Raw genomic sequence first — 23,816 nt, forward strand, 5'->3', positions numbered from 1 at the left:
TACTCTACTTAAACTAGCAGAAATTTGATAACCTTTGAGGCCTTATGGACTTACCAAGGTAGAACTTTTCAGGTGAAAGTGGATCTCTATACTTTTTTGGATTGTGGTATCTTTTGCTTATTCTGAGTTTTTTCAATTACCTTAGCTTCACAAAGTATTAGAATGTCAATGTGAGTCACATCCTTTCAAAGGGACATATATCTAGTCAAGGTTGTTTGGATCCCTCAAACAGGGTTCTTAACTGGACCTAAGAAGACTTAAAGGAAGAAATCTCATTAAAAACTGAAGCATAATAAAAGTTTGAATGTATTATTAGATGTGCTGCTTTGGGTTTTTGACAGTTTGCTTATTTTTTTTTTGTTTTTGTTTTTTAGATTTGTTTGTGAGGGAACAGTAGAAGAAAAGATCTTACAGCTCCAAGAAAAAAAGAAAGATTTGGCCAAACAAGTTCTATCAGGGTCTGGAGAATCTGTCACCAAGCTCACCTTGGCTGACCTCAGAGTCCTTTTTGGCATCTAACCTCCCATGGATAAGGGCTCAGAATAGCACCATTGCTGGTTTGTATTAGGATCTGGGAATAACAACCTAATCATGAGCCTTGAACTCTGTTCTTTGCATTTCAATTTCACCATCAAGCCTTTCACCTTCCTCAAAATGAGGCATAATCTTATCCCCAGAATTGAAAAGGGGTTATGTTAGCCAATTAGTTAACCAATTATGTTAATACGTCAATTTATTTAATGAGTGGTATGGAAACCATTTGATTTTTTTAGATAAAAGAAAATATTTTAGAGTTGGATGATTTTGGAAAACAACTCTGGCAGAATTGTACATAAGCTTCGGTAAAGTTCAAAAAGCGGGCCAGGTGTGGTGGCTCATGCCTGTATTCCCAACACTTTGGGAGGCCGAGGCAGGAGGATGGCTTGAAGCCAGTAGTTCAAGACCAGCCTGGGCAACACAGTAAGACCCCATCTCTATGAAGAATAGATAAATGAGCTAGGCGTGGTAGAGCACACCTGTAGTTCTAGCTACTTGGGAGGCTGAGGCAGGAGGTTTTCTTGAGCCCAGGAGGTTAAGGCTGCAGTGAGCTGTGATTGTACCACTGTATTCCAGCCTGGGTAATATAGTGAGACCCTGTCTCAAAAAAAAAGAAAAAAAGCTCAAAAAGTTCTGTGTTGCCTATCTCTTCTTAGCTGATGATGGGAGAACCACTGTTACTACCTTCTGTAACACAGACGCCATCCTATCTCTTCATCTCTTCTTGCCAGTGATGTTGCTCCTGTAACCATCTTTTTGTGGGTGGAGCAGAGTCGATCCCTGCAGCCACCCTGCAACCAGCCACCTCTGCAGTTCTCTCAGTGCAGGCAGTTCTTCCTCTCAGACTGAAGGTCAAGGAGATGCTTTGTACATGAACAGATGTTGAGTATCTGTATCATTGTATTGTTTAGTGTCAGTGTATCATTTAGTGTTGTATATCACTCAGTCATTTAATATTGGTTATCACCATATCGTTTAGTATCATTTGGTTCATTGTATCATTTAGTATTTCTGTTATATCATTTCTATTATATGTAGCATTTGTATAATATTTGTGTCATTTTTAATAGTATTTGTATTTTTACAAATTTACAGTATTTGTAGCATTTAGTATCGTTTCATTTAGTATTTGGTATAATCTAATAAATACTAATCCAGTCCGATACTAATCCAATCCAATACTAGTAATACTATTGGTACAATCCAATACTAATAATACTAACAGTAGTATTGATACAATCTAATAAATGTGTTTGACAGTGTAGCAGAAATAATGCTATGTGTTCATCAAACCCATTTCCTTTTCCTCCCGGGCACCCAGAGAGACTGTATTTCCATCTTGGCTGCAGTTTGACGGGGTCCGTATCAATGGACTGTGGAGAGAAGTGATGTAAGTCACTTCTAGGCTGCCCTCTACCACTTTTCAAAAGATCATTCATGCTGTTTCTTCCCTCCTCAGCCTATGGGATGCAAAGGAACTGATGGAAGATTACAAGGCCCTAGGGAAGGTGAAGCCACTGGCTCAGCAGTTCTTAGCCTAGTTTTTGGCCATCAGCCCTTCTATTAGACTAGTAAAGCCTCAGTCCCGGGATAGCTTCCCCATGTGCACTTCCCCCCTCGCACCAGCTCACCTACACTGGACTATGACATGATCAAGGAATCTTTTTTTTTTAAGCTACTGAGATTTTTGTGTTGTTTATATAGCAGTTTGTACCCTAATATAAACACTTGAGATTTTATACTTCAGGAAACTATTCAGATTTCCTTCTTCTCATTAGCAATTATTCCAAAAACACGTACTCTGCTAATTTCTGCTAGAAAGAATCACAGTTCTTACATAGAAACATTTCTCTCCCTTGAGTTGGGAAACAAGACCCTGTGTTAACCCAGTCACAGTGTGGACTGAGGCATTCGGAGCCTGTTTAAGCAGAGGTTTTATATAAGGACAAGATCTAAAGGCTTACAAAGGTAAAGACAATGGCTTGGTTGGAAGAATTCTAGTCTAGAACTAAGACTTGACTCTAGTTCTAGGCTCATCTTAGCTGGGTGTGTAACGTTGAAAAAAATTGGCCGAATGCAGTGGCTCATGCCTGTCATCCCAGCACTTTGGGAGGCCGAGGCAGGTGGATCATGAGCTCAAGAGATCAAGACCATCCTGGCCAACATGATGAAACCCTATCTCTACTAAAAATACAAAAATTAGCTGGGCGTGGTAGCACGTGCCTGTAGTTCCAGCTACTGGGGAGGATGAGGCAGGAGAATCGCTTGAACCCGGGAGGCGGAGGTTGCAGTGAGCCGAGATCGCGCCACTGCATTCCAGCCTGGCGAAAGAGTGAGACTCCATCTCAAAATCAGTCAGTCAATCAATCAATCCTCACTTTCTCTACATTGTGATTTCCTCATTTGTAAGGCGGGCAGTTTTCAGAACTTAGCAGCAACAAGGTTTCTGATAAGAAGCAAAGGAAGTAATATTGCCTTTTTGAAGTTTTGCTATAAGATCGACACACCAAGGTAAAGATTGAGTCACTTGAGAAGCAGTGACTCCCAAGCCAGCAAGAATGTACAAACCTGGCTCTGCCATTTGCTGATTGAAATTAGGCAAGTTGCAGATTCCTTGGACATCTCAATCCTTTCATTTGTAAAATGTGTGGATTATCATGTATCTCATGCTCCACTGGGAATATCATAGCAAATATATATACTGTAACATGTTTGACCAGATAGATTCAGTAATGTCAACTAGAAGGTGTTGGACGAACATTGTCAGTCTCCAGTCAAGCACTGTTTAGGGGAGAGGAATTCTTTCAGGCTCAAGCATTCTGGCTTTTAGTTTGGAGAGGGATGCAGGGATTGTAACCTACAATCTTCAGATATTGAGGCATTGACAAGTAGTCTACTGCAAGGTGGATGCCTCCTGGTATTTTAAAACAGCTTCTCTAATTTCCCTTGTTATTGTACGCAAGCAAAGCAACCTAGTTATGTCTTGGGTAGGTGTTCTCATAGCTGTAAGATGCTATTGATTTGATGTGGATGCAGAAAGAAATGGAACCACTGCCTTAGTGGGATGGAATATACCAAACATGCATTCTTAAATCCTAGTGCTGGGATGGAAATGTCTCATGAATTAACGGAAGTGGCATTCTGGTATTAATATATCTTACCTCAGGCTCATATTCATTTTAGTGTAAATCAGTTTCTTAAAGTCTAGGTATGACAGGGTGGGTCATTGTACCTTCTAGCGATGGACAGCATCCCACAACATAGTGGTCTAACTGAAGTGCTGCACTGAGTCCTGCCTGTCAACCAGCCTTCCTTCATGTCACACTACTGCTGCTGGATTTGCTTTTTACATCTGCCTGTTGCACCTGATTTGGTCATGGATGATATGAGGTAATAAATGCTTTGAAAACCATGAAGGGCCACACAAGTGCTAGTGTTATTGCTGTGGGACAAGGTCTGGGAATATGAGAACCAGCAGCAGCACGGGTGCAGCTGAGAGCCAGATGGTGAACGTCTGTCACCAAAGTGCAACATTCCTGAGCACCGGATTTACAAGGTATTTCTTACTCGACAGAACTGACTTCATGGAAGGTTTGTAGTTTGACTTTGCCTTAACCATGTTGATCAAATAGGAGTGTGGTGCATGCCACAGCTGGGCAGAGTCCTGGGCCCTTCAACAACCTCGTCAGTGACTCCCATTGCAGGCCCACTGCAGTGGCTCACAGCTGTAATCCCAGCATTTGGAAGGCCAAGGCAGACAGATCACTTGAGGCCAGGAGTTTGAGACCAGCCTGGCCAACATGGCAAAACCATCTCTACTAAAAATACAAAAGTTAGCCAGGCATGATGTTGGGCACCTGTAATCGCAGCTACTTGGGAGGCTGAGGCAGGAGAATCACTTGAACCCAGGAGGCGGAAGTTGCAGTGAGCTAAGATCACACCACTGCACTCTAGCCTGGGCCACAGAGGGAGGCTCTGTCTCAAAAAAAAAAAAAAAATTCTCTTTATGGGAGGTGACTTATTTCTCTAGCAATCCTGTGAGTGATTTAGCATGGCAATTCATGAACACTGAGTTGTTTCTTTGCTCTGATTGTCTTTTGCTCAATGAAATGGCTTTTAGGAGGGCTCAAAGGTGAAGCCAGATTCTCCTGCACTAACAGGAATAAGCATGGAGACACCAGTGCTCAGTGTGGCCTCTGGTGGTCTGAAATTTCGCTATTGACTATAATACCTTGAAAGAATTAGGTTTCCAAAGTGGGATATTGTACTGCTGTTTGTTATATAGCATTTAGCCTGAGGAAAAGGGCAGCAAAAATTTAAAAGCACATCCGTAGGCACAAAGAATTATACTAGAAATTCAGAATTCCTAGACATATGACCTAGACTAAAATGTTTTCATAACAAAATGAAACCAAGGTCATTTATAGTACAAAGTACCACAGAAGTCAGTAGTTAGGGGATGGAGATAGATATGGAAAAAGCAGAAGAAAAAAAAAGCAAAACCCAGCCTAACCCCCAGGGAGGGAAGAGGGGAGACAGGCAGCTACACAATGTTTCTACTATCTTGAGTTCTTTTTTCCCAGATTCCATAGCTAAATCCAAATGTATTAATAGGTAGAGACTACATAAGAAAGGAAGGATGAGACTATTTTCTTGCTTATTCTTACAGTAATTCAGAAATGTATATTGCACACTTTCTGTATGCCAGGCACTCCTGGGCACTGGAAATACAAAAGCAAGCAAAACTGAAAAACTATGCTGTCCTCCTGAGGCTTAGCATCTAAGGGAGACAGGCATTAATCAAATAACCCCGCGTGGCTGTGAAGCAGCCATGATGCTGAGTGAGTGCTACAAGAGACGACTGTGCAGCTGGGAGGGCTTATAACAGGATTGGAGCTAGTCAGGGAAGAGCTGAGGAAGTGATGAAAGAATGGAAATCAGTATGTAGGAGCTAAGAAGGCAGAGTGAGATGCCTCTTCCTATACTGTATCCTGCTTCTAATGAGCATCCACTTCACTGAACCACCTCTTCATTGAGCCAAACCTACCACACAGGGATACATTCTCTAGAGGAAAGTTGAGCAACTGTTGCATTTTGGACATTAGAATATGGGTGGGCTGACAGGTATGTGTATGTTTATTATCCAAGACAGCCAAAGTGTTTATCCTGTTGCAACATCCCAGGGGACAGAGGCTCTTATTTGTGACTCTTTTTTCTTACCTGCAACACCAGAGGCGTAAGTTACATCATAATGCTGCATCTTGTTGATGCTTCAATGCTCACAATTCAAAGGTGATTTCTGAAGCACTTTGTTACGCTGGGGACAGCTACTCAATCCTCCCACTCTTTTTTTGCCTCACCTTGGAGTCTTGGGCGCTGTTGATCACTGACTCTGCCAGGTCTTTCAGCAGGCAAGACAGCTCAGTTAAATTGGGTTTGGACTCCACTGTAGTGCATGCATGAGACAGTGCCCCGATCCCCAACACCCACACACAAACTTTAAGTATTTGTAACAGAATTGTTACCATTAATATTGCTTAAAGGCTAACACATTAGCCAGAACCTAGACGTCTTATGGAAATTTTCTATTGCAATGTTACTTCATCTACATAAAGTTGTCCAATCACTGAAACCACCTCCAACTGAAATAAATGGTAAGCTTTTTGTTCTCAATTCTGAAATCGGATTCATTAAAAGGCACATGGGGAAAGATGATATAATAAACAGGCTTCTTCATGGCAAGCAGTTCCCTAGATGAGGTAACTGGAAAATTCAAGGCTGGTCTCTCAGGTGCATATAATTTATCCAACAGGCTTGAGATAAGGCTGCTTCTTTTCCAAGTGGTATTTGTTTAAATGACAAATACTGAGGTTTGGGAGAAGGGAAGTCTGGCTTATAAAACAGATACCAAGGAGATCCAAACTAAAAATTCTACCAATTAGATCTTTATTCACTGATCATAATATGAAGTCTCTACTATCTGCCAGGAACTGTCCTACATGGGGACAGAATGGTAGTTTAAAAATATCAAATCCCTGCCCTCATACAGCTTACAATCTAGCATGAGAGGGCAGACAACAAACAGAACATACGTATGTTGGCCTGTAATCCCAGCACTTCGAGAGGCTTGAGATGGCCAGGAGTTTCTGAGACCAGCCTGGGCAACATGGCAAAACCCCATCTCTACAAAAAATGCAAAAAATTCACCGGGCATGGTGGGGTGCGCCTATGGTTCCACCTACTTCAGTGGCTGAGGTGGGAGAATCACTTGAACCTCGGGAGGCAGAGGCTGCAGTGAGCCAAGACCGTGCCACTGCACTCCAGCCTCAGCAACAGAGAGACAGAGATCCTGTCTCCAAAAAAAAAAATACAAACCACAAAACATATACATATATGTGAGATGGCGATGAAACTGGGCAACTCTGGGGTGGGAAGTTGCTATTTTGTACAGAGTAGTTAATAGGGTGATATTTGACACTGGAGTGGGAACTTGAGAGGAACATGAACCATGAAGGTATCTGTGAGAAAAGCATTTCAGATGGAGGGCAGTGATTCAGGCCCCAAGACAGTGCGTGGAGAGTTTGAGGAGCACTAGGCAGGCCAGTTTGGCTGGAACAGGGTGATGGAGGCGGATGGGTGGGCAGTAAGAGCAGGGATCCAGATCATGTGGGGTCTTACATGCTGATGTAAAGGCTTGCTTTTCTGAGATGCGAGGCCAATGGACAGTGGTGAGCAGAAGAGTGACATGAGCTGACATGTTTTGAAAGATTTCTCTGATATTGGGTGGTCAAAAAAGATAAAGGTTGGGAATTGAACACTGGATTCTGTAACCTGGAGTTTACCGGTAACCTTGACAACAGCTATTTCAGTGGAGTCTTGAGGATGACTGACTGACTGGATTAGATTTTACAGAGAATGGGAGGGAAACTAGAGATACCAAACAACAATTCTTTTGAGGTCCTTTTAAAGAGGAGCAGAAAAGGGGGGAAGTTGCTAAAGTGGGTTGTGAAATTCTTCTTGAAAACTCAGCCCTAACACCCAATGCGACTCTATTTGGAGAAAGAACCTTTAAGGAGGTGATTAAGGTTAAATGACCTCATGTGGGTGGGGTCCTAATCCAATAGGTCTGGTGTCCTTATATGAAGAGACACCAGGAGCACATGCACACAGGAGAAAGGCCATGTGAAAACAGAGGGCTGCCATCTGCAAGCCAAGGACAGAGTCCTCACCAAAAAACAACCCTGCCAGCACCTAGATTTTGGACTTCCAGACTCCAGAACCGTGAGAAAACTAGTTTCTGTTGTTTAATCCACCCAGTCCGTGGTATTGTTATGGCAGCCCCAGCCAACTAATACAAAAGGGAAACTTGTATTTGAAGAGGGAATATTGTACCATATTTATTTTCTGAAGTAAGCAATCTGGTAGAGGGGGAAATTACTGAAGCAATGTTCTCGGGCAATAGCTACAGAATGGGATTTAGTACACGGGATAGAAGTTGGCTCTTGATAGGAATTTGGATAGATGTGTACATGTGGTAGGGAGGTTAGGGAAATTCTCCTCTGAATCCTTTTATATTCTTGGTGAAATAGGAAGCAAGGTCATAAGTACAGAGTAGAGGTGGGGTAGAAATTGGAGTTTGAGGGGAAGAAAGTATGAATTGTCTAGAAGCATGGGAGAATAAATGGACTGGGGAGATGTTTCAGGTTATCGGGCAATGCTAAGGCCCACTGAAATTAGTGGTCATAAATTTAAAGTGAGGCTAGTCATCACGCTTTTTTTTTTTTTTTTTAAGGATCATTCAGTTGGGTTAGATGGAAAGCTGGATCTAACCTGGGTTGGAGTTTTGCCAGGCAAGAATGATAGAGGGAGACTATGCAATAGAGTGATTATAGTGATGGTCTGTAGAATCTAAGCTGGGAAGGATGAAGGGAAGGACCTGAGGTGGGTGAGAGGAACAACAGGAAGGTGGCAGAATCACTGCATTGTGGGTTCCAAAGAGGTAGACGAATTAGTAGTCAGGTTATTACAGTGGGTGAGCTGGAAAGGTGGGAGGTTGTGGTTGCAGGATGCCTGAAACTAAGACTATGCAGAGTGTGCAGTTGGAATCAAGATCTAGGATATGTAAGGCTAAGTAGGGAAAAAATAACATTGGGGAAATGGTCACAGAACTAAGAAGTCTGTGTAGACAATGAGTTATCCCAAGACTGATAAGGAGTTGTACCGGAGTCATAGCAAGCTCAATGCTATAATCTTCAAGGAATGGAGGGGAACAATTTGGGGCTCAGTAGGTGGCTGAACCATGGAGGAATAGCAAGCTGTATAGCTGAAAGGCATGAGCTCCAAGGCTGGCCATTTTTAGAAAAAAAAAAAAAAAAATGGCTAATGCCCTAGAACAGGGTTTCTCAGCAGTGGAACCACTGACATTTTGGATTGGATACTTCGTTTCAGGAAGCTGTCCTGAGCATTGTAAAATGACTAGCAGCATCTTTGACCTTTACCCGCAAGATGCTAGTAGCACCTTGCCCCAGTAGTGGCAACTAAAAATATCTCTGAGACTTTGCCAGATGTCCTCTTAGGGGCAAAGTCCCTCCTGGTTAAGAACCACTCATCTCGGCCAGGCACGGTGGCTCACGCCTGTAATCACAGAACTCTGGCAGGCCAAGGTGGGCGGATCATGAGGTCAGAAGTTCGAGACCATCTTGGCCAACCTGGTGAAACCCTGTCTCTACTAAAAATACAAAAATTAGCCGGGCGTAGTGGCATGTGCCTGTAATCTCAGCTTACTCTCGGGAGGCTGGGGCAGGAGAATCGCTTGAACCTGGGAGGCGGAGGTTGCAGTGAGCTGAGATCGCGCCACTGCACTCCAGCCTACGCAACAGAGCAAGGCTCTATCTCGAAGAAAAAAAGAAAAAGAACCACTCATCTCAAAGCAGTAGTAATAAGCTAAAAGGACATATACTTCTGGGCTGAGTGACACAAGGAGTGAGGAAGAGCAAATAGCTAATAATTTGAGAGGGTGACGGGCAGGAATGTGTTTTGGAAAGATCAGATTTGGGTTACAGAAAGAGGCTGAAGGGAATGTTTCCAGAAAAGGGTGAGAACACAGAGAACATCTTAGTATTTATGGCTACAATGTAGCCCATGTCTGTCAGCCTCAAGGAGGAAATGTATTCCACAATGATCTGACAGTCATCATCTAATTATTTCACTTCCTTTGCCTGACCCAATTCACCAAAGGCGTCATCCACCTCTTAAGGGATCTTATAATGCAGATTTCGCTAATTATATTTAATATATGCTGAGTTTATTGCTATATAGGAAATCAAGACTCTCAGAAGAACACACGAAATATATACAGTGAAGACCTTGGCAGGGCTGAGGCACTAGTGCTGTATACATCCTCTCCCCAGAATTCTCAAGCAGTTAAGAAGGCACACTATGAGTGAAGGCACATTAAGAGTCAAAGCTCCCAGTTAACTTTCTAGGTATATAAACAACAGTGAAGACTACTCTAAAGACTACTCTACCAAAAACAGACCTGTGAGAAGTATGAAGGTGTCTAGATTTTCTGGCATGAGTAGAACTGTAATAAACATATGAGGTTCTATTTCAATACCACTCTCCTTTATTAACTTTCTATTTGTATGCCCTTGACCAAAGAGTAATCTTCAGGCTTTGGGGCAGAAGGCTGACATGACATGGGGGCGGGGGAGGGGGGACACCACCAAAACAAGATCACATTATCATGATCACGGAACATGTACCAGTAAATCCACTGAAAGTATGCTAACAAAAAGCAGACAGGATGAAAGGAGGTTTCTAATCTCTAGGGGAAATATCTAAATAATGTGTAGCTCAGAGAAAAATAAAAAAGGTCATGATAGGCCAGGTGTGGTGGCTCACGCCTGTAATCCCAGCACTTTGGGAGGCCGAGGCGGGTGGATCACGAGGTCATTAGAAGTTTGAGACCAGCCTGGCCAACATGGTGAAACCCCATCTCTACTAAAAACACAAAAATCAGCTGGGCGTGGTGGCGGGGACCTGTAATCCCAGCTACTCGGGAGGCCGAGGCAGGAGAACCATTTGAACCGGGAGGCGGAAGTTGCAGTGAGCCAAGATCATGCCACTGCACTCCAGCCTGGGTGACAGAGTGAGACTCTGTCTAAAAAAAAAAAGGGTCATATCACAAAGGAACTAACTAAACTACCTAGACCCTTCAGTTCCAATGGAATAGATACCTCCATACTGTACAAAATGAAAAGGAGCCTTGTGTGGTAGAAAAAGAACGTTTGCCAACCTACCTTTAAGAGAAATGTAGAGGTGGTCTTTTGTGCTCAACCATCCACAAGTACAGTCAGTGAGTAACAAAAGAGCACCTGAACTCCATTGCAAGATAAGGCACTTTGTTTTTAATTCTATCAGTCTCTTTAGAAAGAACGAAGGTCTGGGTCCTCTGGAAATCTCAAGTGGTGCTGACTGCAGCTTTAAAAGGCTGAGCACAAAGCCATCAGAGAGCCACAGTCCTAAGTAGACTCCTCGATGCGCTCTGCCCACCTGTCCACGTGCATTCAGACTTCTCATTAAACTTCCCACAGCATGACCAGTGGGGACGACCTGGGTGGCCTTTGTGTCCATGGCCACAGCCTAGGTACCCACCTACATGGGACAAAGAGGAAAGGACAAAAATCAACCATTAGAGTGGAGTCTGGCGGTTACCATTATCGCGGAAATTAGACCGACCTCCTGGCAACATGCAGATTCATGGAGTGAAAATATCTAAGAAAGTCTTGGCAAGAGGAACAAGCTGTCTGACTGCTGTGTAGTCAGGAGGACCCTGAAAATTGATCACAGCAAATCAACCCATGTTAGCCAGAGTTCTAAGAATGCTGTAGTGATAAAACTTACCACCTGAAGGAGGCGAACTAGTTTGCACATTAACTATAAAATAAATTGGTTTGGATTTTAACTGTAAAATCACTGAAATAAAAAAGGATAGGTTGGTGGACATAGAAAAAAAACCGAGGTAGATCCTCAAGTGTTTATACAGAAGGATGCAAAAGCCCATTTTACGGCCCATTATTACAGTAAGGACACAGTAATTTTTTTTTGTAAAGTAATTAGATCCTTTACCTAAACTCCCTATCCTTTCCGTCCCCCTGAAAGACCCAGACCTTGTTCAACTGGTTTAATCATCCACTCCCCCAGCCATGCCTCATTTGGAATTTATTTAAGATACTAAAAGGAGTAAGATGGGTCCACAGTTTTCACACTGCTCAGGCTGCTGGAAAGGGACAAACTGAGAATCCGACATAGAAGCACAGGGCTCATAGGAGCTGTACCAAAACTAACAGAACTCAGAGCTTTTAAGCCTGCTATTTCAATTCAGAACAAGGAAGCTTTAAGTGAAACTTTCAGAATAGTGGTGTCTCTACAATCACAAACTGTGCTTCCTAGAAACAGAGCCTAAGTCCAAATGTCTCGCGGCTGTGTGGTGGGGAAGGGCCCGTCGCTTGATTCCCACTGCTGGCAGAAAGGCCCAGGTAGTGCTTTCTCCTTACCTGGCATGGTGCCTCCACAGGCGCAGCGAGCCGTTTTCTGGCCTCCACTGGAGCAGAAGGTGCAGCAGTGAAACACACCTGGGTGTGGGCGGTGCTTTCTCCTCACGGTCACAGTGAATGGCGAGCCCTTCAGTGTTCAGACCAAAAGCAAAGAACAGCATCTTACAAGTTAACAGGATGTGTTGAGCATCGCTATATGCTAAACAGAGTCTGAGGCACAGGGCCTGCCCTTGGAGGGACAAGGACACCAGGAAAGAAACAGATTAGAGGGCAAGAACCCTGCTCAGCTGAGAGGGGGCAGATACAGAGGCAGTGGAAGCATTACGTGGTCTGTGCAGCCCTCCTACCATGCTTTTCACCGCAGATGCTGAGTACTAGACTCAAGTACTGATTTATTCCGTGTAGCCGAACCTGCTGGGCACTGACAGGAGTCACACAGAGTCAGCTGCATTTTCAGTGACATCTGTATTAGCTGGGGATTGTTCTGGCAAGATGGTAGCAAAAGCAGAAGCCCATGCCACAAGAAGCTTAAGCTTTTCTTAATGGATTCTGCCTCACTCTATCCTTGTATGAAGTATAAGGATCTAGGTCATTCAATACATTAGTAATTTCAGACTGACTTTTCTCTGGGATTCTCAATCTCAATTCTTAAGGAACCTCAGGTATAATAAGTAGAATGTCACAACCACAAAGATAGGACATCCTGTGGTCCCTTCTCCAATTTCTCAGCCATGTACCTCTTTTCACATACCAAGCTAGCCTCTTTCCTTCCATCCTGGACATGACTTATCTGTTTACTCACCCACTTATTCTGTGACAGTGAAGACATATGGAAGGGAGAAAGGTTAAAATGTGTACAGCTAATAATCCTCAAATTAGTAACTCTCCCATATGCCTTTTCCTTTAAGGATAATTTTCATTCTCTAATTTATATCCCATATTAAACAAAAAATATTTATTTATTTTTTAAAGATGGGATCTCACTCTGTCACCAGGCTGGAGTGCACTGGCACAACCATAGCTCACTGCAGCTTTGAGCTCCTGGGCTCAGGCAATCCTCCCAAGTAGCTGGGACTACAGGTGCACACCATCATGCCCAATTTAAATATTTAATAAGTTGCAATGTGCCTATCCTTATGTGAGAACCACACTGTTAGAGAAAACGCAAAGCAGAGAGCCTAGCACCTTAGAAGTCTTTCAGATGTTAAATTTCCCATCTTAAAGAGTTTACAAATCAGTTAAAAAACAACTTGGCATTCAAAGAAATGAGTTCAAATTCCCATTTTGCTATATTTGCTGTGTATTTTAATGCATGTTTGGTCTCGTGGTCTAATTGGACACTGATCCCTGTGCCTGAGTGGTTTTGAGGAAAACTGATATAACATATGTAAAAACACCTAACCTGTTCCTGACATACCATAATTAAGTAAATAAATGGCTTTTAAATATGAGTGTTCCTAAGTGCACAAATCATAAGCCTAACATATCATGATGCTGTATGGTATTTTACTGTCCCTGTCAGTGCTGATTTCTGTGGAGGGAAACCTCTGAGTACTCCAAGGTCAGCAGAAAGATTCTGCTGCACCGGTTAGTATCACCCAATTTTTAAAAACTCATAATCTCTAAAGCGGAAAGTGCTCTACTTGTTTGTGTTATATTTGTTTGTTTGTAGAAACCATGGTAACATAACTTGTTTGGTATATTTGTTTGTTTATAGTAACCATAGTAACAGAAAAACTTATATGTAAAACAGAGTAGAAAATTACGTAAGCAGATGGTTAGGCAGAGAGATGACTAGTCAGTTGTGAGGAGGGGGCATAACTCTCTCAACTGTGTTCATGGCCAGATACAGTCTGGACAAAACTGGAGAATTCTGAGCTAGATTATAATTTTTGAATATGCATGGTTGTCTGCTGGCAGATCACCCCCTGTGATCAAGACATCTTCTCCATATTAAGAATCCTAAGAAACTGACTGGGAGAATGATAAACTATACGCATAACTGCCAGGAAGTGACACAGGGATAGAGGTCAACAGCATCCTTATGGTCAACAGCATATTCTCCAGGAAGAATAAGAGTAGCAAAATCTGGGCTGTTTCTAAAGTGAAGAAGACGACATGGGGATTCTATTCAATCTCTCTGCATAGCTGATCCTATGCGAAACATCTCCAGATCCTAAGACAGTAGAAGCCAGGGAGCTCAGGGAAGCACGTGCACCAGTCTTACCTGCACATGCTGTTCTTTGACGCAGACCCACACAGTATAGACACCAGGCTCCTTGGGGGTGTAGGAAATGTAGTATGTCCCATCCTTGTTATCCTGCACCATTGGTCTGACTGGGCTGAATGGAGATAAGAGTCAAAACACCACTCACTCCCACAAGCCGGCTTTAGTTGCTACTATTTCAGAATGTAAACTACACCCTTCCATTCAGTATTAACGTTAAATATACCCAAACAGGATGCTTCTTCCATTTGCCTCAAAAGTTAATTTTACAACAGAAGGTAAACTGCATAAATTCCAATTTAGTCTGATATTCAGACAAATTCCTTGAATATATTATTGCGTCCTTTTCAACAGGCTTCTGTTGAACCCTCTTGCTCTGTTGTGCCTCCTCCATTCTCCAATTCCAGAGAAATATAAACATGTTCCAGGCATAATTTAGTACCAAAGGGAGACTGATTTTTGAAAAGGGTACCATTCAGTCTAACACAGAAGATTTTTCAACTTATTCTAAAGCTGGAGATGAAAAGAATCTGAGGGGCACACCAACGCTTTGAGAGAGAATTGAATACAAAATCCACACAAGAAAACACATTTGGTCATATAACGTTTCATAGTATTATGGGGAGGTAAGATGTAATTACTTAGTTGCACTCCAATATATTTTTTTTGACCTGGGGTCTTGCTCTGTTACCAGGTTGGAGTGCAGTGGCGCAATCACAGCTCACTGCAACCTCAACCTCCTGGGCTCAAGGGATCCTCCCATCTCAGCCTCCTGAATAGCTAGGATTATAGGGATATGCCTATAATTTTTTTTTTTTTTTTTTTTTTTTTTGTGGAGACGGGGTCTCCCTATGTTGCCCAGGCTGGTTTTAAACTCTTGGGCTTAAGCGATCCTCCTGCCTCCACTTCCCAAAGTGCTGGGATTACAGGCGTGAGCCACCGTGCCCAGTTCCAATATCTTAAAGGACCTCATGTTTCCAGTTTTCTCACTGCCTGCTATCCATGACACCGACTTGTGGCATACAAACCTGTCTTTCTTATCCTTAGGGAGAACGGCAACTTGAATGTTGTCTCCTCCCCTGCCCATGATTTCTCCTGCGGCATCCTTACAAAGCAGGGTGAAAGAGGCTGTCTGTTTCTCCTGGGCTCTGTGGAGGTCTGAAAAAGATAAACACTCGGTCCTCACCTCAAACGTAAACGGCAGTGACTACATCTCCATCTTGCTTTTTCTCTTCAGAACAAAGGGTTGTACTTTCCTGCTTACTGTAACCACCCTGGCTCCCTTTCTTTTCTCTTCCCCTTCTGCCTCCTAGAGTACACCTCTTGGGAGTCCTTCCTGGTTAGCCTGGTTCTCTCAGCTATCAGCTGCTTTGGATCACACAGGATCCTGGACCTTACCTTCAGTCCTAGGAGGCTTTAAAAATACTCAGGACCGACCTAGGTATTCAGAGAAGAAAACTTCTAGACCTTGTGAGAGAGGCTAGTAACCCCAAAACCACCCTCCCTAAACTCCGGATCCCGCTGGGCTAGGCAGGGAGTACAGGTGACCAGCCTCACGACCCTCCATGTTGTGAGATCCTCTGCAACTTGGTAGCTCATGCCAAGGTATTGGAGGGCTATCCAGTAGCTACAGCCCCTACTCCAGCATTCAGATGAAACAGGGTTTCTTAACCTGGGGTTCATGAACTACTATGAGGTCTATGGAAAGGCTTATGAAGAGTCTAAAAATCTGGAATTGTATGCACAAGTTACTGGGTGTTTCTGTAGGAGAGAACATTCTCAAAGAGATCTATGGCTTCCAAACAGTTAAGAATGCCTGTGTCAGAGTCTGATGACCCTTAAGATGCAATCTTCCTATCAGGACTGACCTGTGAAATATGTTTTAATAACATGCTTCCATTAGAAAGGGAACGTTCGTCAAAAGAAACCATTTTTCCCCCAATTAAATGAAACACCTACCATATCCTTTTAAATGCCAGTAAGGTGGATGTGAACCAAAAAGGGCCTAAAGGAAAGGAAACCGTAATCTCGTCTTCCTTACTCCTCTGAAACCCCCTTCAGAACTTGATCTAGGAAATCAGGGTCTGCCATGCTCCTCTCTGAGCAGGCAGAATTTCACCGGGCCTTAGTCACTGCTGTTACCTGCAATGGGCACTGTCTCTGTTCTGCCATCTGATAGAAACAAAACATAATCTATGTGCTTCTCAGCTGTTACTACTTCTCTGAACAGGAAAAGGGTCAAGCCTCACTCCTGTATTAACTGTACCCTAACCAGAACAAACCAGAAAGGGCAAAGGTGAGGGTCACTGTCTTTCGGATCAGTTTATGTCCCCACCTTTGGTAACCTGGTCAGTGGGGCGTGCTTCCTAGCAAAACAAGCCACCAATCTTTACACACCATCTCCCTGTAGACTGCCTTCTCAATGTCAATGGGAAATGCCTTCCTACCTTCTCCTTGTAGGACACACTTGGCTGGATCAACCTCTTTGGTATTAATGGTACCATAAATTTCATAGCCATGGCACTGGCCTGCTTTCTCCTGAGGACAGAAGCGTATCTTATCATTTACTCCAGGACGGGCACTATATTGAACTTTGTTCAGCTTCCTGAGCCGTTCTACTACCACCCCCTTGGTGATGAGAATCTCCAAGTCTGAGCCGCTGGTCAGCAAGTGCTCGGTGAACTCCACTCCAGTCCGCATGTCTGCCAGTAACTGTTCCAGCTGGGCCTTCTGCAGCTGCAGGGAATTTTCTTTCTGGATTCGTATGTCTTCCAGCTGCTTCAGCAGCTTGTCCCGATGCTCCTCAATGGCCTTAATGTAGCCCTCCGAGAATGTCTGGACATCAGCTGCCACTGCCTCCACTCGCTTCTGCAGGGCACTGTTCATTATGTTGATCTGAGCCAGGGCTTCCTCCAGGGCCTCCACGTGGGGCTGAGTACCTTTGAGGAGCTCCCGCACAGAGTCCCCATGCTTGTGGATGACATTGCTGGTGAAGTCACAGGGGTGTTCCCGATGCTCCCCCACCACGCAATCCCGGCACACGGGCCGGTCACAGAACTCACAGAACAGCCTCAGTTCCTCTGCAGGATGAACAGGACACAGGATGGGCTTCCCAATCCGGCTGTAGCCTTTCAGGTCTTTTAGGTCCACCATGGTGTGGTAAGTCGTTTTCTTCTGCCGCCTAGGGGCAAAGAGAGTCAGTAACAGGAAATAAGGGAGTAATTCTAGTTGGGAATAGTTGGGCAGAGATATTTCAGGAGCACAGGCTCTGAAGTTAAACAAACTTGATTTCAGTTCCTTGCTCTAATCTCTAATTGCATGATCCTTTCTGATTCCAGTTTCTTGTCTGTACAGTGGAGACAATCCCTACCTGCAAGAGCTGCTGTATAGAATAACATGTGAACAGACTAGAGCTCTGGCTTGCTACATGTCTATGTAGAAGGTTGCAAGGCTATGACTGCATGCTAGGACTTTCCCCAAAGAGTTTAGACAAGAGCCACAGTCGGCTTCCTAAGGTAAGCTAGCAGCGAGGGCATGGCAGAAAACTAGCACCAAGAAACAGAAACCATGCCAGATAACACAGTAATAAAGTCCAAGCAATTAAACAGCAGATAGCTGATCCTGATACCAAGTCTCATCTAGCTTGCATCTAAGATTTTGGTGAAGCATTTCTGTTGACCAGTACCTATATTACCCAAATCAACAGGCTAGAATTTTTTTCAAGAGACATCGTCAACATTATTAGAAAGCATGAAACCGGCCGGGCGCGGTGGCTCACGCCTGTAATCCCAGCACTTTGGAAGGCTGAGGTGGGCAGATCAACTGAGGTCAGGAGTTTGAGACCAGCCTGGTCAACATGGTGAAACCCCTTCTCTACTAAAAATGCAAAAAATTAGCCAGATGTGGTGGCGTGTGCCTCTAATCCCAGCTACTGCGGAGGCTGAGGCAGGAGAATCGCTTGAACCTAGGAGATGGAGGCTGCAGTGAGCGGAGATTGCATCATTGCACTCCAGCCCGGGCGACTAGAGTGAGACTCCATCTCAAAAAAAAAAAAAAAAAAAAGTGTGAAACCGATGGTTAGTAGAATCAAAGCTCTCTAATTTCTTTCCTGTAGTAGCCCTCTAGAGATGTAGGGAAATCCCTAGGAAAACATGGTGACTGTTCAGAGTTCCTCCATTAGCATTATATCAATTTCAAGCTTATATGCCTATTCTGGCACCAGAAGAGTGGCTGCAGAGAAAATAGGGTCAGCTGGTTTGGCTGGCTGCAAGACAGTTGCAGGGACTATCACATAATTACAAGTTAAAAATAGAGTGAAGTCTACAAACTTGTTCTGTTAGTGTAGCCAGAAAACAAATGGAAGTTAGAACCCAAAATCTATTTTAGGCTAATCCTAAAACTGTGGTCATTTTATATTCTGGTGTCCTAGGATGGGGTAAGGTAGAGTAAGAAGGGACAAAATGATCCATCTGACAAACTATTCACCAAATGCCATAAAAGACGTAGTCTGCACCCCAATTAACACCCCAATTAATACCCGCCCACCTCACCAAGCTCCAGAGTAACTCTAAGGTACAAAGCAAAAGCTGAGGTCCAGCCAATCACCACCTATTCTAGGAGTGTAGCATGGGTTAGTGGAATGTAGTCAGAATGATCTAGATTTAATACTCAGTTCTGTTACACACTCACCAACTGTAGGACCTTGGCAAATCAAATATTGCTGACCTTGTTTCCCCAGTTAATAAATGGGGGTGAAAACAGGGCCTGCTTTTCTGCAAGAGTTGCAAGATCAAAGGAGATAAAGAGCAGGATCTATGCTATTATATTCATTCTCCTATTTCTCCAGCACCCAGTACAATTATTCACTACATGAATGATTGATGATTGAAGGAAACTGTAGCTGCACTTTGTAAATTGAAAGGGATTATGAAAACCTCCATTGCTATTGCTACAGGTACTATATTAGGCTGACCGGGTTAACTGTTGTACTAGAGTATTTGCTACTGCATCGTTATATTGCTCTTTGACCTTCCACAGTATTTGAGAAGGCTTTCCTTTTCATCTGCTCACCAAGGGATTTCTGTCTTGACACCTTTGTAATCTGCTCTTAAGCTACACCGGGTGCAATGTCCCATCTTTACCTATGAGCCTGGCAGCAGAAGTGGCAGAGGTTGGCTTTGCAGGTCTGACACCTCTTCTCTACTTCCCTGTCGTTGCACAGGTCACACACCAGGCCCTGGCCTTCCCCACGCAGGCTCTCCAGCATCACATCATTCACGGCCAGGTGGTCTATGGTTAAAGCCTTCACTCCACCCATGGGCAGGTCCACCTGAGCATCACATACCGGACAGAGGATGCCGATCTGCGACTGCAGACTTCGTGGCTTGAGTTCCTGGAATATTGACCCCTCAGAGCCTGTGTCAGAGTCTCCCCCTCGGATGTCCACTACTGAGAAGGGCTCCAGCTGCTCCAGACACGTGGTGCAAACTGTATGCAAACAAGGCAAGAGCCTGGGGGCTTTGAAAAGCCCCAAGCACAAGGGGCAGTGAGTCTTGCCTGAGTTTCCAAGTGCAATCCCATTAGGGAGTTTGCTTACAATGCCCAGCAGCGGTTTTCTGTTTTCTGACATACTCCCCACGTTTGTGACCAGTATCAGAAAGGGCCCTGGGCAGTTCTACGATGTAGTAGGAGATGATTAAGCCCACCCAAAGAGAAAGTTTCCAGAACTTGAACAGAGACCATGGGGACTCCCTCGCTGACAAATAAAAGGGCAGACGGGAAGACCAGGCTTCCTCAAAAGAACCACCCACAGACCTAATCAGGAGGGCCCCCTCCTTTCCACTGCATCCCATACCAGACACGCCCACGCCCTCCTCTGCCCCGTAAGTCCTCCCCGGATGCGCTTCCAGGTCTAGCTCTACAGCTAGTCCTGCTGCCAACAAAGTCACCCCTGCATCTCTCGCTCCCTCCACGGCCACCCCCCCTCCCGCCGCCCGCCCCACTGCGCCCCACACGCGACAAGCGCCGACCCCGCCCGCGCACGATGAGGTAGGGGCCCTCCTGCTCCTTCCCTCTGCGAAGGGCGCGCGCCGGACGAAGGACTTGCAAGCCCCTGCCGGCTTCTCGGTGGCCACCGCCTCCCCCTCGCCTCGACCCAGGACGCCCGCGGGCTCTCGCCCCTCCTCACACCAATCACAACCCGGTCTACTCCGGCGAGTCCAATCACCGTCCGAGAGGGGCGGCCCTCGCCGCTCCGGGCCCCGCCGCCCTCCAGAGTGACGCCACTAAGCATCCAATAAGTTTTGGTAATTCCACATCTTCGCCAGTCCACTCACGCGGGGGGCGGGACCTGACAAGGTCGTGGGCGGGGCGGCCGAAGGGCTTGGAGTGCGGCGAGAGGAAAAGGCGAAGGCTGGGAACAAGCGGCATAGTGTAGTCGGCGTCACCGTTTCACAGGGACTGTCCCTCTATCTCTGTGGTGACCAGAGAGGCCTCAGGGCCTCTTTAAAAGCCACGCTGATTTGCTGCCGGGACGGCCCTCTTTGTGCCCTCGGACTGGTCCCACGAACGCAGACTGGACTCTCCCATTGGTGGATGGCACTGTCAGTTGGCCCCGTGCTGGGAGTGGGAGACGTTTTTCTGGCTCCTGAGGCCTTGGCCGCTCGGGGGCGCCAGACGTTCCTGCTCCACGCCGGTGTAAGGCTGCGAGGCTCCCTTCTGTCCTCCGGCGCTTATTGTAACTCACAGGTCCATCACGCCTAGCGTGCTGGGTACAAGCACTTCCGCGGCTCCCTGGCTTTGGGTATTTTCCGGGGGTGAGGGCATCTCAGGCTCGCGTTCCGGGAACTGGTTTGGGAGACCGTGGAGCCGAGGTCTGGAATGGAGGGCTTACTTCGACCGGCCTGGCCAGCGCCATCCTCCTTGTTGGGCTCGGGAAGGCTTTGTTTCTCCGTCCGGGGAGAATGCAGATGACCTAAGGAGTTGAATGTCACCCAGGATTCCACATTTCTGTGTAACAGAAACGAGCTGAGCGAGTTGGACCTGCTGTTTTTATCAGTCAATCACGGAGGGCTCCTGCCTGGTCACAATGGGACAATGGACGGTGGCAGTGAGGGACAAGCCCTTTGTGGGCTCAAAACTAATTTGGAAGATGAACACGTCCGACCCCTTTAACTTTATAATTACACGGCCTCCTTCTCTGGCCTTACCGGGCGTCTCCTGATTCTCCAAAATTCCAAAAATGGAAACAGCTGCTCCCTTCCCCTCCACCTGTTCTTATCTCCAGTCGCGTCAGCCTGTCTACTGCTTTCTTTGTTCATGACCTTCCCTACTTAATTTGGACCCAGTGGGCGGCTGTTTCACTCATGCCTTCATTATCCGTTTCATGCTATAGGTGTAGCGTCTGGAGCCTAAGCTTTTAAAAATATGGAATCTGAAAAAGAAAAATATGAAATATGAAAAAATATGAAAAAAAAGCTGTAAAATATAAAACTGAAATGTTTAGCCATTTCCAAAATAAAACACGCCAATGAGTCAAATGCCACCTTTATATAAAATGTGCAAGTAAGTTCCAAATGTTAAGCATATCCCCAAAGATTTTTAAATAGTCCTTACCTAGATTTTTTTCAGCCTCTTGTGCTTCTTGCATCTGCTCTCAAAATCTGCATTCGCGTCTCCAGTAGGCTGGAGGAAGTCACAAAAACTGTGTGGACTTGGGTTTGCTATATATTCTTGCTTTGAACTTCACCTTTACCCTCCCTGCTGCTTGACTGTGCTTTACTTCATCTCTTGTTCATGCTGTATCACATTTCTTGTGGTGGTAGTTTCAAGCTTCTCTTGTTTGAGAAGTGCTTTATAATTTACACGTGCAGTATCTCATTTAGCCGTATCTCATTTAACCTTTAACAATATTGTAAGGAAATGGCCTTAAAGAGGTCTTGCCAGCTCTTGGATGGCCAGCCCAAGTTAACATATCTGGAACTTGAACACAACCTTATGATGCCATATCTAAGATTATATCCGGGTTACCTCACCTTTCCTTTTGTTTTTTGTTGTTGTTGTTTTGTTTTGTTTTTTGAGATTGAGTTTCGTTCTTGTTGCCTAGGCTGGAATGCAATGGGAGGCTCTTGGCACACTGCAACCTCCACCTCCAGGGTTCAAGCGATTCTCCTCCCTCACCTTCCTGGGTAGCTGGAATTACAGGTGTGCACACCCGGGTAATTTGTTGAATTTTTAGTAGAGACTGGATTTCACCATGTTGGGCGGGCTCCTCTTGAACTCCTGACCTCAGGTGATCCACCCGCCTCAGCCTCCCAAAGTGCTGGGATTACAGGCGTGAGCCGCCGCGCCTGGCCACCTCCACCTTTCCTTTCTCAGTTTCTTAAGCATCAAATCCCTCACACATGCTGCAGCTAATTCCCTTCCATTGATGAGAAAAACAAGGCTGTCTGAAGAACTGCCTCGCCTTTCTACTTAAAAAATCCATGATTCCTCACACCTCCTCTCGTACCTCTCCTGACTGCCATTCTTTAGTGCCAAGATTAGTTCCTCAAGATCTTTGCTTTTTATCCCAACCTCTCCTGCTTCCTCAAAACCTTATTCTTCCTATGTTTTATTCAGTCCATTTTTCTGTCAAGAGTTCTGATGAAGTCCTGAAAGGGGAAGAAAATCGTCTTTTGATCTAGCTCCTCTTCAACATATTAATGGTGGTGGTTCTCACCGCTATATTTCTCAAAAGAGTGGTCTCACTGTCTGCTTTCGTCATCTTTTTATAACCATCACCACCCGTTTATTCCTCCCCTCTTTCCTATGGAGACTTTCTTGTAGATCATGAGTGACCATATTGCTGGCCTTTTCTCAATAGGCAATCTCTTTAGTATTTACCTTTTTTGTACTTCCTCTTCCTTAAAACTTGTCTCCTCCTTGACTTCTGAAATACTCTACTCTCCTAGTCTTCTATCTCTTGGGCTGCTTCTCACACCCTCCATCCTCACTAGTTCCCCTTCCTCCACTTTATCTCCTACCTTTGCGTCTACATTTCCTCTTATGTGAATGATTCCCAGACCAGCGCTTCCAGTACTGATGTCTCCCCTGAGCTCTTGTCATAGATTTCTAAATCTGCACTCAAATGTGTTCCTATCACCAAGTCTCACATAGCATAAACTTCACTGAACTTCTTTGCTCGCTGAACTGCACTCTCTGAATTTTCCTATTTGATTCTCTCCAGAGTATCATCATTCTCCTTTTCCTCCTGCATGAAACCTTATAGTGCTGCTGGCCTCCTTGCTCTTGTTCCATATCTAGGCAGACACCAATTTCTTTCCATCCCCACTGCCAACACCTCACTGCATACACTTTTTAAGATGCTATAGCTCTTTATCACCCTCACTTTAAGTATCACAGTAGTGTCTGAATTATCCCTGCCCTTTATTTTTTAATTGATCTACACAGTTCTTCCAAATTGATTGTAAAAACATATACAAACATGATACAAG

General features: G+C 44.8%; 2 protein-coding genes across 4 annotated transcripts in view; one reads left to right on the top strand and one right to left on the bottom strand.

Moving 5' to 3' along the window:
* TTF2 (transcription termination factor 2) overlaps nt 1-1,805 on the top strand; it is a 44,413-nt gene extending 42,608 nt beyond the window's left edge. The window contains exons 23-24 of one of the 2 annotated variants that reach the window (XM_025389965.1): nt 375-557; nt 1,194-1,805. In XM_025389965.1, coding sequence (XP_025245750.1) covers nt 375-519 — 145 coding nt within the window. In that variant the 3' untranslated portion in view covers nt 520-557; nt 1,194-1,805. Of the gene's footprint in view, nt 1-374; nt 604-1,193 lie in introns of those variants that run through there. The other variant, XM_025389956.1, reaches the window with a different exon arrangement.
* An 8,014-nt stretch (nt 1,806-9,819) lies between these two features.
* Nucleotides 9,820-20,598, bottom strand: TRIM45 (tripartite motif containing 45). Of its 2 annotated transcripts, none has more exons than XM_025397073.1 (6): nt 19,464-20,598; nt 16,824-17,503; nt 15,351-15,480; nt 14,323-14,437; nt 12,096-12,222; nt 9,820-11,193 (listed from the first exon to the last, which is right to left on the bottom strand). In XM_025397073.1, exons 1-6 carry the CDS (start codon nt 19,949-19,951, stop codon nt 11,045-11,047), a joined length of 1,689 nt encoding a protein of 562 aa, XP_025252858.1. In that variant the 5' UTR covers nt 19,952-20,598; the 3' UTR covers nt 9,820-11,044. The 2 variants fall into 2 exon arrangements, with proteins under 2 accessions (XP_025252858.1, XP_025252848.1); XM_025397063.1 differs by having other exon boundaries at nt 16,770-17,503.
* Between the last annotated feature and the right edge of the window lie 3,218 nt (nt 20,599-23,816).

This window comes from Theropithecus gelada, chromosome 1, assembly GCF_003255815.1.
Source record: "Theropithecus gelada isolate Dixy chromosome 1, Tgel_1.0, whole genome shotgun sequence".
NCBI lineage: Eukaryota > Metazoa > Chordata > Mammalia > Primates > Cercopithecidae > Theropithecus > Theropithecus gelada.

Bases quoted from the DNA above. Each gene is read 5' to 3' on its own strand.
- TRIM45 (XM_025397063.1), bottom strand. From the start codon at position 19,951: ATGTCAGAAAACAGAAAACCGCTGCTGGGCATTGTAAGCAAACTCCCT. The intron at 15,481-16,769 runs GTAGGAAGGCAT...TATCTTTTTCAG, and splicing joins GTGTGTCCTACAAGGAGAAG to ACCTCCACAGAGCCCAGGAG. The intron at 14,438-15,350 runs GTTTGTATGCCA...ATCTCCATTCAG, and splicing joins CCTAAGGATAAGAAAGACAG to CCCAGTCAGACCAATGGTGC.